At 42.5% G+C, this 16,086-nt stretch overlaps 2 protein-coding genes across 3 annotated transcripts; both read right to left on the bottom strand.

The window, feature by feature from the left end:
- Window positions 1–375: 375 nt before the first annotated feature.
- LOC134038059 (chloride anion exchanger-like) lies at window positions 376–5,390 on the bottom strand. Its single transcript, XM_062483652.1, is given in 21 exon segments — window positions 376–396; window positions 486–560; window positions 711–838; window positions 936–990; window positions 1,139–1,366; window positions 1,538–1,633; window positions 1,716–1,808; window positions 1,915–1,937; window positions 1,940–1,983; window positions 2,061–2,167; window positions 2,551–2,646; window positions 2,763–2,840; window positions 3,017–3,130; window positions 3,261–3,408; window positions 3,491–3,573; window positions 3,686–3,838; window positions 3,995–4,159; window positions 4,519–4,679; window positions 4,817–4,927; window positions 5,019–5,158; window positions 5,263–5,390. Coding segments are annotated over 21 exon segments (2,247 nt in total).
- A 325-nt stretch (window positions 5,391–5,715) lies between these two features.
- On the bottom strand, window positions 5,716–15,210 carry LOC134037488 (chloride anion exchanger-like). 2 transcript variants are annotated; one of them, XM_062482784.1, is made up of 22 exons: window positions 14,993–15,210; window positions 12,900–13,048; window positions 12,271–12,446; window positions 11,826–11,965; window positions 11,196–11,306; window positions 10,719–10,879; window positions 10,436–10,600; window positions 10,136–10,288; window positions 9,793–9,875; window positions 9,539–9,686; window positions 9,325–9,438; window positions 8,852–8,929; window positions 8,677–8,772; window positions 8,449–8,555; window positions 7,829–7,898; window positions 7,635–7,727; window positions 7,110–7,205; window positions 6,742–6,969; window positions 6,588–6,642; window positions 6,337–6,482; window positions 6,169–6,243; window positions 5,716–6,040 (listed from the first exon to the last, which is right to left on the bottom strand). In XM_062482784.1, exons 3-22 carry the CDS (start codon window positions 12,399–12,401, stop codon window positions 6,014–6,016), a joined length of 2,277 nt encoding a protein of 758 aa, XP_062338768.1. In that variant the 5' UTR covers window positions 12,402–12,446; window positions 12,900–13,048; window positions 14,993–15,210; the 3' UTR covers window positions 5,716–6,013. The 2 variants fall into 2 exon arrangements, with proteins under 2 accessions (XP_062338768.1, XP_062338770.1); XM_062482786.1 differs by lacking the exons at window positions 11,826–11,965; window positions 12,271–12,446; window positions 12,900–13,048; window positions 14,993–15,210 and having other exon boundaries at window positions 11,200–11,312.
- Window positions 15,211–16,086: the final 876 nt, after the last annotated feature.

Here is a 16,086-nt window from a genome sequence, read left to right as displayed (position 1 = left end):
AGTGTATTCGACTGTAAATTAGTTCACACCCAGTCAAACTGTTGTGGATTATTGGAGTAGGTGAGAGGAGGTAAACTGGAAGACAGGAGCAGATGGGCAGTGATTTGGTCTGTGGTATAGTTAAAACCCTCTGACTGTTGGGTACCACCTAATAAGATCCGCTCTTGGCCGAAGGCAACTTATACCTAACAAGGTAACTGGAGAATGTATCCCACAAGTCACTACCCCACAACGTATATTTGTTTATTTTTTTTAAATATTTATTTGTAAAGAAATCCGTCACCTTACATGCATATTTGTGTAGTATACCTAATATTCCAAAAATCCTTCCACCAGGGTTGGTGTGAATGTGATGTTGTTTTGGACGTCCATGCACTAAAGTCCTGTTTCACACAACTGTAGACAAAACAACATTTGTCGTTTTAGAAACTGCCAAAGAGACAATCATAAATGCGTTTAATGAGTTGATTCAGTCTCATACTCACAATTTTTTCTCTGTTTCGCAATTTTGAGGTGTAGGCATCAATATAGAAGTTCTGTGCTTGTATTTGAATAGGAACCTACAAGAGGATTACAATTATGACTACAATTATAAACTAGCAAGAGAGGTCAAATTCATACTCAAGATAGTCATTTAAACTTGCTATGACATAATTAGAATAATTGTAATCAGCATTGAATACAATATACTGTACGAGGTTCTCTTTCACCTGTACATCATCTTTCAGATGTTTTTGCTGTACATGTAGCATTGCGTCATGAAGAGTTTGAAAGAACATTGATGTCTTTATCTCGTTATTAAAGAACTGGCAGTTGTGTAGATTTTCCAGAATGTATGCTGTAAAGTACGAAAATCCAAATAAGGGAGGATGTGTGTACTGTATGTATCACATAAACAATAACCTGCACTGTATTTTTGAGTACTGTATACTCACCATCACATGACACAATGTACATTTCTACATCGACACAGAGGAAATCTTTCCAAATCTGAAGAGATGACATTTATACAAACTTTTGGTGAACCAGTTAAAAACATTTATAGTTTGATCTAGTCCTATCCAGTGTACTCAAATGCGCACAATAGTTGTCCAATGAAGAGGTTAAGCTAGAAATGTGGTGTAAATAAGAGACTGACCGCTTTGAGTCCCTTCAGGGCAGAGATGTCCAGGAAGGAGACAGCAGAGAAGTCCAGGACCAGGCTGTGGATGTCCACTCTGGGGACACAGATGTTGGCAGGGAGCTCCGAGTTCCAGTTCACCTGGATGGGGAGGTCCTTGAAGTCAGTGGGCAGGTCCAGGTCTTCCATGTTGCTCTCATCTTCAGACTCTGCAGTTGTCCAGTAGGCTGTTGGCTCTAGACCTCTCTACATCCCAAAATATTTTGTTCCAAATGATTTTAGGTTATGTTGTTCATAGGTCACGAGGCAAATTAGTTTAGTGTTCTTATTGTAACTGACCTTAACTGTATTACACAGGCACTATGAATCTCAAACCAATGTTTGTGTGTGTTCAGAATATTCTGAGAAAATACGTACGTCTGTAATCAGTAACTCTCCTCCCCTCAGTTGTTTCCTGATCTTCCTCAGGGCTTTGTTCCTCTTCCTCAGCACTTTCAATGGGTTGAATCCCACCTGGAAGTATGACACCATGACCAACTGTCCATCTTCACCTGGACCAGGTGCAATGTGACCTGCACTGACACAGTATACATACAGCCTCCACCAGTTTTCCTGTAAAGAACTCAATATTGGCGAAGAAGATCGGTGAAGGCATCCTGAAGATCTTCACTCCCTCTGGTTCATATATCTGAGGAGGACATGATGCAGCTGAGTTAACTGGACTCCTAGGATCAAGGATATATGTTCAACCTCGATGGACTCCAGTATATTCAATCGGAATGATTTCAACTCACACACTGATAATCCTTGCGGTCCTATAGATGTCTGTCCCAGCAATGTTAGCCAGCACTGAACAACGGGGGCTGAAGATATATTCTGTATTACTATTTATATTAAGGTAGTATTAGATTATATGAATGTTTGAACGTTTTGGACTTACAACTGGATCCTGAAGACAACAGTGAGCAGCTCCACCCCCAGACCCACAGCCAGCCCCAGATCCAGCCCCAGCAAGATGGCTGCCAGGCAGGTCACCACCCACACCACCTGGAGAGCGACATGGAATGTAAGGGAGAACCTTTCAGTTGCTCATGTTTAACCCTTGTGTTATCTTCGGGTCATTCTGACCCATCAGTCATTGTGACCCACCGTCGTATTGTGACCCACCGTCGTATTGCGACAGATTTACCGCATACAAAGACAAAGTGAAGCATTTTCTTTTAACAGCTAGGCTGTCTCAGACCCCCCACATTGCAAAGGTTAAAAGAAAATTATTTTAATTTGTTTTTGTATTGGGTAAAATTGGGTAAACACAACGATGGTTCGTTATGAATCTTTGGGTCATGTGACCCGAAGGCAGCACGAGGGTTAAAGCTTGATCTGCAGGAGTGGTTGTCATGACTCCAGAGATTGGTGATGTGAGCACTCACGCAGTCTGGTCTGTCCTTTTTCCAGAGGTACGGGATCTCTTTGACCTGCATCAACATGCCCTTCAGGTTGACGATGACTAGAGCGCCCAATACTGACTGGTATAGAACAGGTCCAAAGTCATATATCACAATAGTCACACTGTGAAAAGGCTGGAGACGATGATCTCTTCCTTAAGTTTGTGATAGGGATGTGTTGTCATCCAGTCTCTCACCCTTGGGAGTGGCTCAAGAAGGAATCCCAGTGCCAAGGTGACAACCATAACCACCATTGCTGAAATCAGCCCTGCAATCTGCAGTTATAAACTCAGTTAATGTTTTTCTTTACAGATTAACTCAAAGGAAGGGCACAATAAATGTAGTTTTTATAGATTATGATCTATTCTTTTCCCGTACATCTATACCAATAAATGTGAAGACACATTCTGTCTGTGAGCCATAAAACGAGAGTAAGGCTGGGCTTGTTTACCTGTGTTTTACCCCCTGAGCTTTCCTGTATGGCAGTCCTGGAGAGAGCTGTACTTGCAGCAAATGACTTGAAGCTCGCACCAAACATGTTACTGACGCCAAAGGCTATCAGTTCCTGGATGGGAGAGACAAGTTGGTAGAGACCGACTGGCTGTCCCCCTGTAGACATGCTGTAGCACAGTGAATCCCTGTGTGACTTTTTCCATAACCATAACTACATGTAGTGCTGCTCATCTGCCTCTTACCTGATTTCCATCTATGGTGTAGTCGTGTTTGATAGAGTAGACCTTGGCAACTGAGAAGGCCACAGCAAATCCCACAACAGCTATAGGGAAGGCCTCCACAGCACTCTCTTTGAATACCTCCACGTTGGGCGCTATGGGAGACTCATACCTGAAAGGCAACGTTCTCCGTTTTAGTCAACAGATTGGCTGCAAACCTTCAGTTGTGAACGACTGTTGAAGTGGGTACTTACCCACTCACCATCTCCCCGACAATTACAACTTGAAAGTTTTCCTCAAAGTTGAACCCATAAGACACCCCACAAGCTATGACCGTCTGTTTAAATAGATGAACAAGATTAATGACTCCTTGTCTGGCAATGGAGAATCATGATGTGGAGTCAGCATAGTAAAAAAATAAAAAAACGGAATAGAAATGTCTCATTTACCATAATGACCTCTATGGGGATTGGAACAGGCAGCTTGGCTTTGAATCTGTCGTTGACCTCCTTCACTATGAACACCAAAACCATGATCACTAAGGACGTCACCAGGTCGCAGATGTTTGTCTTTGTGATCTGGACAAAGATCTTCTCCAGAGTCTGACAGAGAGCCGGGGTAGAGAAGAACTTCATGTTAGAGCAATTAAAACAATTACAAATAAATAAAAGAGAAAGCCATTGAGAGATTTGGACATGAATGGTCAAAATACATTTACCATAGAACAACTAGGCCACTGAACTGAGACCTGGACTTACGTATATGATGGAAAGTGGTCCACTAAAGCCTGGAACTTCCAGGCCCAACACAAACTTCAACTGGGACACCAGGATGTGGACTGCTGCTGCCGTGGTGAACCCAGACACCAGGGTGTCTGACAGGTACATGACGATGAAGCCCACCTGTAGCACCCCCATGGCTAGCTGGGAGATGGAGGCCGAGAAATCAAACGATTACATATAACACAACGCTAAATTTCCTTTTAGCTATCAGAATCAGAATCGTGTTTAATCGCCAAGTAAGTGGTCACAAACAAGGAATTTACTTTGGTGGGCAGGTGCATACAGTAAACATTTAAACATAATGAACAAAATAAAAATGTCGAAAATGTACAACAAAATAAAATAAAAAACTAGGGCTATACAATATAATATAAAATACGATAAATAAAATAATATAGAAAAAAATAATACTGAATGTGTTAAAGTGATTTGAAATGACTGGGTTATGTGCAGGATCATCATGAAACTTTTACGACACGGATACACTTGGTCCCGTTCACCTGGAATAAACCCATAAGGAAGGTAACAGAGGAAGCCACAATGACCCTCTGCTGCTCCATGGTCAAGCCCTCCAAGCCAGTAATGTTGGCCACAGGTCCGTGATCTGGGACCAGCCGGGTCACCACAGCCCCGACCATCAGGCTCAGGACAGGGAAAGAGCCTGCCCACAGAGAGAAGGGACTGTATTAGATCAAACATGAAGTCTGACGGGACAGATTAAAGCTCACAGCCTTTGTATGTCTCCATGAAACAACATGAATGTATTGAATTATGCTTTTTGGTCTGTGCAGTTCCTACCAATGGATATGTGCCTTGAGGTGCCCAGAAAGAAGTAAACAATCATGGGAAAGAACGCTGTATAGAGCCCATAGCTGGGTGGGAGAGAGGCCAGGAGGGAGAAGGCCAGTCCTGGATCACAGAGAGACAAAAGGTGAGGCACAGGAATGGTGCTTTGTACTGGACGAACTGTAATGGTGAGGTCTATTTTTTAAGAAAATACCTTGCATAACAGACACCAATCCAACACTGATTCCTGACACAACATCCCCCAGCAGCCACTTTCTTAGCTGATAGATTCTCATCCAGCCAATGACAGGTAGCAAAGAGAGGCCTAGGTTCTTAGCACGTTTGGAGTTACAACTGAAAAAATCACATATTACAAGCACATTTTCTCGCCGTATGAACATATGTGATCTGACTTTCGACAGGAGACCATGACATCATGCAGATGATGGGTCACTTACATGAAATATTCTTTGACATGGTCCAGAAAGGTCTTGTGCTGCCTATGGATCTTGACATGGTCCTCAGCAAAGTTATCTTCAGAATAGATACATCTAGACACCGCATAAGGCCTCCTCAAAGTTTCCATACTGACAATGTCTACACTGTAAGAGCTCTGGAGACAGTCTGGGATTCTCTGGGATTATCGCTCCACATTTTTGTTCCTGTCCTGTCGATAATCATTGACAGAAATAAAAATGAACTGGAAATAGGCTCCACCTTCGGCATACACCCCTGAAAGTTTGCCATACAGACACAGACAGACATCTGAGCAGTTAAACTTCCTTGTTCGGCTTTGATGTGAAATAAAAATGAATGGTCTTGTTTTGTATTACTCAAATAAATGTCTTTGCCATTGCTGTTTCTAGTAGATCATGTTTTCTATCACACAAACACTTTGACAACATACAGGATGATGTTTAAAAACTTTATTATTCAGTATTGTCATGAAAAAGAACAAGCATTACTCCAAAATAATATGTAGTGACGTTTCTACAAAATTACAAGTATGGACAAGTATAAAATGCATATACATACTTACTAAACAGACTTTTCTTAGAATTTCAGAAAATAAAAATGTACTGTGAAACATGATTGTTTTATTTACATACAGTAAGACAGTTCATCATTGCTTGGAAGCATCTACGTTACAGAAAACCAAGACAGGACCAATTGACACGAAGCTCAAGGACCCCACAGTAAGATCAGGAACTAGAATTTGGTCTCCGGTTCAAAACTCTGGAAAAAAATCATTCAGATATTGCAATACTGTATGCGGTAATATTCATTATATTAATCAGAATCACAATTCCCATCTCATTGAAAATATGCATGATACCACCCAAATTCAAGGCATTGTTACTCACAGTTATGTCTCTGCTACGCAAATGGCCCCCTTCATTGCTTTGATTGTTGTAGTGGACAGTGGCAGTTGTTACAACCTGTAAGACAACATCATTCCTTAAAATCAGAACTTCAAGAACTGCTGTGTGCTTGTTGTGTAAAGACATCTACAGTACAACTACAGTTCATACCTTTGCAGGAACCGAATGCTTTTCCATCAGAGCAGGATATTTCTCCCGAATGTGCAGCATGGCATCATGGAGTGTCAAGAAGAACATGGATGACTGGACTTCATCATCGAAAAACTGGCAGTCATGCAGTTTCTCTAAGATGTACACTGTGGGCAAGAATCATTCACTGTCAGGCTGCACAAGAAACTACCACCCTGCCTCAGCCAAAGACAGCTCACTGCCAAACCAAAGAAACACTGTAACCAACCTACCATCACACGCCACAATGTAGATGTCAACGTCAATCCGAATAAATTCTTTAAGTGCCTGCCAAGAACACCACAAAATATAATCAGTACACTGTTGAAAGGCTCACAGATAAGACTGACGAAATGAGTGAGAGTGCCCGAAGAGTCAGAGACTGACCACTTTGAGTCCCTTCAGGGCAGAGATGTCCAGGAAGGAGACAGCAGAGAAGTCCAGGACCAGGCTGTGGATGTCCACTCTGGGGACACAGATGTTGGCAGGGAGCTCCGAGTTCCAGTTCACCTGGATGGGGAGGTCCTTGAAATCAATGGGCAGGTCCAGGTCCTCCATGTTGCTCTCATCCTCTGATTCATCAATGGGTCCAGATGACGTGGTCAGGAACCCTTTCTGCAGAAGGAAACAGCAAGTAACCATTACAGTGTTGGTTTCCATCCAAAATTGTCAGGACCAATATCGGTCAACATGATTATATAACCTACAAGAAAGGTGTTCAATTATACAAGATCAATGCTCAAGTCATTCCTTACAGGTGTCATCTGCAGATCTGCTGTCTTCAGCAGTTTCCTGATCTTCCTCATGGCCTTGTTTCTCTTCCTCAAGATCCTCAAAGGGTTAAATCCCACCTGGAGGGACAATTGAGTAATTAAAACAGATTTGGGAAGACTTAACTGTGCCTACCCTTACTGGAACGACAAAGGTCCCTCACAGAGTTGACGTCAACACTGAGATGTAACACTAATAGTCAGTAATAGTCATTGGGAGCTTTAGCATAATATTAATGAGGATACTTCACATTTATTGCAACACACGGGTCAAAGATCCAAACAAAACTGAACTGATGTCATTGGGATTTGAAAATGGTTCATTTTAACAAGTTAACAACAGTGAGCATGACATCAGAAGCTGTGCTCATAGCTTTGATCTTCATGCATTGTCATTTCAACTCATGTATCTTTTTTCTTTTTTTACGTTTCTACAACCGAGCTGGGCAAAATGAAATGTGTACAATTTCACCCTCTACTTATGGGTTTGTCTGTTTGAATGCTACTCACAGCTTCCACCAGTTTTCCTCGGAAAAACTCAATGTTGGCAAAGAAAATGGGAGAAGGAATCCTGAAGATCTTAACCCCCTCTGGCTCATATATCTGTGAGGAGTAAGAGTTGTTTTACAGAGCTGGTACCAATAAGACCAATCCACCATATGTTGGATGTAGATGATTGGAGCCACATAGGGAAGCTAACGTACACTGAAGTAGTCCTTTCTGTCTTTGTAGATGTCTGTTCCATGGATGTTGGCCAGAACACTGCAACGAGGACTGGGGAGAGGATGCAGAAGGGAGGTCTTTAGTTGTGTGTTGGCAGGGCCTACACACTGGAAAGGCCTTTTAGTAAATTGGTGTTCCTGGGTATGTGTTCTTATATGTCATATCTGCACAGCTTCCATTTCATACTACTGTAACTTTACAGGAGGAACATGAATTAGTTAAGGTGAGAAAAATGCTGAACATACATATTATGTTAGTATGGAGTAGGCCCTGTCATCAATTTAGACTTCAGAGATCACAAGTCTATTTATGGTGTTGCATTTGATTAATTTAGCAGATGCTTTTCTCCCAAGCGAAACACAAATGGCGCATGGGAGGTCAGATGGCTGAGCGGTTAGGGAGTCGGGCTATTAATCAGAAGGTTGATGGTTCGTCATGAAAAATGACGTTGTGTCCTTGGGCAAGGCACTTCACCCTACTTGCCTCTGGGAGAATGTCCCTGTACTTACTGTAAGTCGCTCTGAATAAGAGCGTCTGCTAAATGACTAAATGTAAATGTATCCGTGTGTTGTGTGTAATGGAGGTGTGTGCCTGCACTCACAACTGAGTTCTGAAGACAACCGCGAGGAGCTCCACCCCCAGGCCCACAGCCAGCCCCAGATCCAGCCCCAGCAAGATGGCTGCCAGGCAGGTCACCACCCACACCACCTGGGGAAGCACGATATATGAGTGAGGGTATAAAGGTAGAATTTGAAGTGAAACATGGAGGCTTTCTTAGTTGTAAAGGCATAGTAATGATACAAGTGAAAGTCCGTTGCGAAACGCTTACACAGTCAGGACGGTCCTTCTTCCACAGGTAAGGGACGTCTCTGACCTGCATCATCATGCCCTTAAGGTTGACTATGACTACAGCCCCCAGCACAGACTGTGAACACAGGGGTCAGAGGTCATGTCATGGTCATGCTTTATGGCTGTTCTTGATGGAGCAGTTAAGATGGTCTCACCTTTGGAAGTGGCTCCAACAAGAACCCAATGGCCAAGGTCACTATCATCACAATGAGGGCTGACAGAATACCAGCGACCTGAAAGAGAGAGACACGGAGCAGGTTATTCAAATGTTCTTTCTGGATGTGTTGATGAGTACGTTCCCCTACAAGGACAAATCCACCCCTGACTAATACAAAGTAATATCGTACTATCGTATCACTGCTTGGCAAACTTCAAAATACAGAAGGCCACCAATCAAAAGACTGGACTGTTTGCTGAATGTGCAGATTTTCTTGTGTCTGGATCAACTGTTGATGCTTAAATTCAACTGTTGAATGAAATTGGTCACATTTCAAACACTAGATGTCAACATTTCCTCAATTTTAGGAACTGGATCTCCTGACCCTGGTGTAGATGTGGATGTACCGTGCATGGCATACTGGATTTACTTGATGTGTGAAGTACGTCAAGCAGTTGCTCCGTGCCCTACCTGTGTTTTACCACCCGTGCTCTCCTGCACCGCGCTCCTGGAGAGAGCTGTGCTGGAGGCGAAGGCCTTGAACGCAGCCCCGAACATATTACTGACCCCAAAGGCTATCAGTTCCTATGACATAACACACAAAAAGACATAACCCGTCAAAACAATCAAAGCTTTTTCAACAAACCCCCAATCCACCTTACCCCCTCGTGTCACGGCAACTCACCTGGTTTCCATCGATGATGTAATCGTGTTTAACCGAGTACACCTTGGCGACAGAGAAGGCCACGGCAAAGCCCACGATAGCCATGGGGAAGGCTTCCATGGCTGTTTGCTGGAAGATCTGAATGTTGGGGGCCAAGGGTGACTCGTATCTACATAGGAGGAAGGTTTACAGTCTGATGATGCTTTCATTCCCAATACTGGCAGGTCCAGGGCCAAGTGTGAAGCCTTCAGGCTGCTGCGAGTGAAGATGCTTACCCTTTTGGAATGTGGCCAACAACATCCACATTGAATTTCTCCTTGAAGTTGAATGCATAGGAAATGCCACATGCTATGACAGTCTGTGAGAGACACACCCCAGATCCATTCATTACTGATTGGTTAGATGGCGAGATGGAGATTTCAAGTTACTTTCATGCTTCCAAGACCTTGTCTATTTGTCGGTCAATAAAACTGACAAAGTGTTGCTAATGTTGTACCATACAATCATTAACGATGCGGATCCCAACTGAGGAACTGTTAAATGTTCCTATCTGTGTACTTTACACACTGTGACTCAGATTGTAACTACTAATGATGATGGTGCAATTATTTTACTCACCATAATGACCTCTATGGGGATGGGAACAGGCAGCTTGGCTTTGAATCTGTCGTTGACCTCCTTCACTATGAACACCACCACCATGATCACCAAGGAAATCACCAGGTCGCAGATGTTTGTCTTTGTGATCTGGACAAAGATCTTCTCCAGGGTCTGAGAAACAGAACGTCAACATGAATCAGTAAATTTAACTGGTATCACCATATTTGAGATTTAAGGCACTATTGATGACTCGATCAATTATATGAGCTGCTTGACAGCGTGACTGTGTATCAATGCATAGAACCTTCCAGAACTCACATAAATGAGGGCAAGAGGTCCACTGAGACCTGGAACGACCAGGCCCAACACAAACTTCAACTGGGACACCAGGATGTGGACTGCTGCTGCCGTGGTGAACCCAGACACCAGGGTGTCTGACAGGTACATGACGATGAAGCCCACCTGTAGCACCCCCATGGCTAGCTGGGAGATGGACGCCGAGCGGAGAGAAAATGTTTTTTTTGTTCAAAGTGTGTTCTGATAACCGAAATAAATAAATAACGTGGATCAAGGTGTGTGTGGGTCTGGGTGGGGACTCCACCTGCATTATCCCCATGAGGAAGGTGACGGAGGCGGCCACAACCACCCTCTGCTCGTCCCTGGTCAGGCCTTCGAAGCCTGTGATGTTGGCCGGCGGGCTTTCATCGGGCACCAGTCGGGTCACCACAGAGCCTATCATCAAACACAGGACTGGGAACGCTCCTTCAGAGAAGCCGAGAGATAAGGAGAGAAAGAGAGAGAGAGGGAGTGGGAGAGAGGGAAGGGCCACAGAGGGAGTCTTTGTGAGAGGGGTTGGTGAAAGGATGTGTATGGAAACATGAGTGCACACTGACAGTGTGTAACTAATTAACGATATACAGTACGTTCTGTATTTAGTTTTTTGTTTTTTGTTCCTGATCTTATGATGGACATAACTGGACAGTCTGTACTAAGCGGCCTGGTCAAATACCATCCAGGGCACTTCATTTTAATCACCTACACATAAACACACTTGCACACACACACGTAAACCTCTTACCCACTGAGATATGTCGGGAGGTGCCAAGAAAGAAGTAAATAATGACTGGGAAAAAAGCTGTGAAGAGTCCATACCAGGGTGGCAGGGATGCCAGCAGGCTATAAGCCAGACCTGAAACAAGTCAACAAGATAATAAGTTACTCAAATTATACAGTTTCAAGGCTCAATAAGTGTTTCCCAATCACGCACATAAGCCCATCCATATATAATCATATTAAAACTGGAACACAATTCCTGATCCACATCAGTTAGAGCTACTCTATGAAGCCCTCTGTGACATTGCTTGTAAAAAGGGCTAGACAAATAACATTTTATTGTATTTGTTAGAAAGGGATACGTAAATAGACTACTATTTAGATAACTCTACATGGCTGATAAAGACAGCAATTGGATGATATTATTATCTCTGCTTTCAAAACAAAGCATGGATTTATTTCAAGCAGCACATACTCCAAGGCATGCCAAGCAATTCCACCTTTGCGTCACTGTCAATAGAAACATGTTTTCAGTACTTCTGAGGAGTAGTTAAGGAAGTACATTCGCGCATATGATGTACTTTCACAATTTGTGCAATTTGTGTGCAATTTTGTGTCATTTGTACAGAGGAACTGAGCAGGGGTTTGAATGAACCTTGAAGGACGGCCACCAGTCCAGTGCTGACCCCAGAGACAATGTCACTGAGGAGCCACTCTTTCAGGCGGTAGATCCTTAACCAGCCCACGATGGGCAGGAGAGAGAGCGCTCCTTTCTTGGCACGTTTGGCATCACAGCTGTAAAAGTAGAGGCACCGTCACGGAAATCCATGCTCTTAACCACAAAATGGGCCCAAAATCTAATCTCATCTCAGCTAATCAAGTTATATAAAGCTGTCTATCGACAAAAGCATCTAGCATCTCATTCACGTGTAGACAGATTATATAGGGGTGATCTTTAGACTGTTACCTTTTAAAGAGCTGTAATCCGACTGTATAAGAGTCGGTAAAGTCACAATCCCAGTAAACACAATCCCTACCCACCCACCTACCCACATGCCATACAAAACAGATCAGCAAAGATTAACGGTCAGGGTCCTTACGTGAAATATTCTTTGACATGGTTCAGCAGGGTCTTGTGTTTCCTCTCAATCTTCTGGTGTTCCTCAGCAAAGCGGTCCTCGGAGTAGACTGGCCTGTCCACCAAGTACTGAGTCGCTGCTGGGCGCAGCATTTTATCTCCTCTTCAGTAGCACTACTGTGGCTCTTCAATGTGGCTCTGAGATTCATCAATCACATGACATTAGGGCTTTGTTTCTTATTGTGCCTTTGAACATCACTTTACAGAGATGATTATCGACGTGCAACAAAGGTGCAGGCTGCAGCCCCAGCCATTGGCTAACTACATCAGGCAGGTCATAAGTGACAGAGATCTATCCTGTCCAGGGTGCCAGGGATGAGCTCAAGGCTGTTTCAAGCCTGTCTAGTCTCAGGTGGGTAGCGAGGTCTACCAGGACGACCAAGGGATCAGAAACTAGTGGAGGGTAAGTCTTAAAATATCTCAATAATATTGAAATATCTAGTTATTCTGGCTGGGAAAATCATTTCTGTATTATTGTCAAATGTCATTACCAATTGGAATCTGTTATTGGCCAAGGTCTGATTTCAAATCAAGTTCTTTACAGTATTCAGATAATGGACTGTATATTAAGATATAATTGGGAGATCTTACCTTTGTCTCAGGAACAAATAAAAATATGTCTCCAATGTTGGAAAAACGTCCTGTGTTTCTTATCCAAGTGCACACTGAGAGTTCCGAGATTATCTGGGACCCTTGAGATTGCGGCCATCCATAAATCCCATCTTCAGATCTTATCACAACTGTAATTATTAACAGCAATTATGATTCAGTTTTCACAAATTTCCCCAGACCTTCCTTATCCTTGACCATTGTTCTTAAAGATAAATATCATGGCACCATGTCTCATGTTCAACTAGGGCTTCCTGCCTCGAGTGTCCTGTGTCACAAAGGCCCCCTCATGTGGGCAGGATAGTGGAGATGTGACAATGGTCATCGAGGCTACTGGAAAAGTCTGCAGAAGTTCAGAGGAATGTCACCCTCTAATGAGCTCTGTTCAGCTCTGTCCTTTCTCACCTTGTGTTTTTGTTCTGGAAAGAACACGTCATACTACCGTATCTCTATTGTGATTTCATTGCTCTGAGTACTGTAATATTTCTTTCGTTTTCATTTAACTTTTTTCCAATGTCAGGGATTGTTTGTAATGTAGTCTGCTGAGTCACAGGGACTGTGTACATCCGAAGTACAGTAATGCAGCAGTTGAGATGAATTGAATATGAATTCAAAATTATACAAATTAAATACATGAAATATGTTTTTAGATAAATTGTAAACACATGTTCAAGAATTATCTGTAGTGTTTCTAAATGGAAGTACTCTTCAGGAGCCTTCTTTGGATCGACGAGTGTGTGCGTTGCTTTATAGCTGAGGGCCGTTTTCTACCATTATGTATGCGATGAACAACCACCTTTTGGCCATTCTCCAAGAGGTTTTTGTTTTTGTCAAGTAAAATGTAAAATTTGATACAGAGACCAATACAAATATTGCATCACAATGTCAAGATTAACATTACTGATTGATGGGCAATGAAAGCCATTTCATTTGTACTGTGATGTGTCGGCTTTGAGTCATCTGGGTTTTTATATACTGTATGTGTTGCCAGTTTAGCAAAGCCCGATAAAAGCTTGACCTCCCTGTTAATGACCTCAAGGACATCCAGTTACTTCTTAATACATTTGTTTCCACTCTCAGAAGAGATTAACTGAACAATGTCTCACTGTAATGTGAACTTTGATGGTGATTGAAGTATTTTATTACATTATCATTTTGAAAACTGTTTTAAATAATAGGAACATTATGATTATAATACAGAGATACACAGGATGGGGTGTCATGAAACCATGTCAACATCAGATGGAGCCTTATAAAGAGCTCTCTCTACTACAGAGACCTTCTCCACAGTACAGCCGACAGTCACTAAGAGGACTCAAGTTTGTTGTTTTGCGTACGTTTAATAATCAACCAATTCATTGATCATGCATAATTATCTATAAATGTTTAGAAATGCTGTGATCTTTCAGTTCTCCGCCAACTGGTTTTTCATAAAGGAAGGTGGAAAGCTGTACCCCTGACTGCATCCCATATGAGCTTGACAGAAACAGAACGCCATATTTACATTACATTTACATTTAGCAGACGCTCTTATCCAGAGCAAGTTACAATAAGTACAGGGACATTCTCCCCGAGGCAAGTAGGGTGAAGTGCCTTGCCCAAGGACACAACATCATTTGGCACAGCCAGGAATCGAACCAACAACCTTCTGATTAATAGCCCGACTCCCTAACCGCTGGAGAAGCAGCCACAGAACACAGTACTGAATAGACTTTAACCACAGCAATAAATCCACACCCTCAACTCTACAGTCACAACCATCTCTTGATAATACGACAATACTCTCCAAGAAATACAACTCTTTTATCTAGCAGTCTAACACTGTTGACATTGCTTATTGATGTCACAGATGAATGACAGCATTTCGTAGAGCAGAAACATACCTGAGGTATCTCAAATTAAAATCCAGTGACAATCACTTCCACACACACACACACAGTGGTTTTACATCAGATCTAACTTGACCTGTCCTAAGTCCAGTCATACAATTCTTTCCTAAATGTCAACTGTACCTGTTTTAAGCAAAACGTTCTATACAAACACATTGATAGTCAAATGGTTATAACCCCACTCACCAAGCAAGAGTCCACTGTAAAAAAGAATAACACTACTTTTCTGGTGTGTGTTATTACAAATGTGTGTTTATCAGGGGTTGTGTGAAAGTGAACGTGCTCAACGTTTGTGTTCTGTACAGTGCTCCAGTAATGTAGCCATATTAGGAACAAAGTAAACACTATCCGACAATTAGTAACTCAACAGTATCATGCCAGACCTTTGAAACAACCCACACAAGAACGTTCAAGAGAACAAGACAGATATAATCAACCTTCCAGTCACTTTTTTCAGTTTTTAGCAAAAACGCATTCTCTATTTCCTGCCAAACTTTAATGGTAAAATTCACATCATCAAACATCTCAAATCAAAAGCCAGAAAGAGGTGCCAGAGTCCAGTGCTCTACTTTAGTTTTTTTCTAGTTTGAATGGGTTCATTTTTGATTATACAACAATAGCTACTGAGTGCAAAATGTAATCAATTCACAAACACACCTGAAGCTTTCTTTATTGCATCATGTCCACAGGACCGAGGACTCTGCAGCGGAGATGTACCATCTATCGGTTTCATTTGACACCCCCACCTCCTTGGGAGTGCCCATGGTGGGGAGGAAACCAAGTGTTTACAACACAGATCAACTTTGGCTCCATGGAGGGCCAGACCTCACCCAGAGGTGACTGTCCTTCCCTATTGATGTTGTTCATTCTCTGAAACCCGCAACCACAATAAACAATGGCGTATCTAGAAGCGTACATTCAAATTAGCATGCCTGGAGGGTTTAAAAAGGAAATGTGAAAATCACGCCCACATCTAATCATGACTATGTATAAGGATATGGTTGCTTTCTAAACTAAATATGTGACAACATCCACTATATCTTGATCTTCTCTTGGTGAGGTAAACAATGAGTCCACCTGAGACAAAATAGTATTTTGATCCGAGTCCATCTGCAGTTCCTGAAGAATAAGAAGTAGAGCTGAGCTGTTTTTCTCTTCTTCCTGATGCCTTGGCTCTCTTCTTGGTGTTAGTTAGAGAGTCCATGGATGGCCTAGAAACAAGGAGAATGACTTCAAACGAGATCTAATATCTTAATAGCCCCTGGTGATAAACTTGACAT

Source organism: Osmerus eperlanus, chromosome 17 (genome assembly GCF_963692335.1).
Source record: "Osmerus eperlanus chromosome 17, fOsmEpe2.1, whole genome shotgun sequence".
NCBI lineage: Eukaryota > Metazoa > Chordata > Actinopteri > Osmeriformes > Osmeridae > Osmerus > Osmerus eperlanus.
The sequence above is the reverse complement of the archived record's forward strand: the minus strand, read 5'-3'. Positions and strand labels throughout refer to the sequence as shown.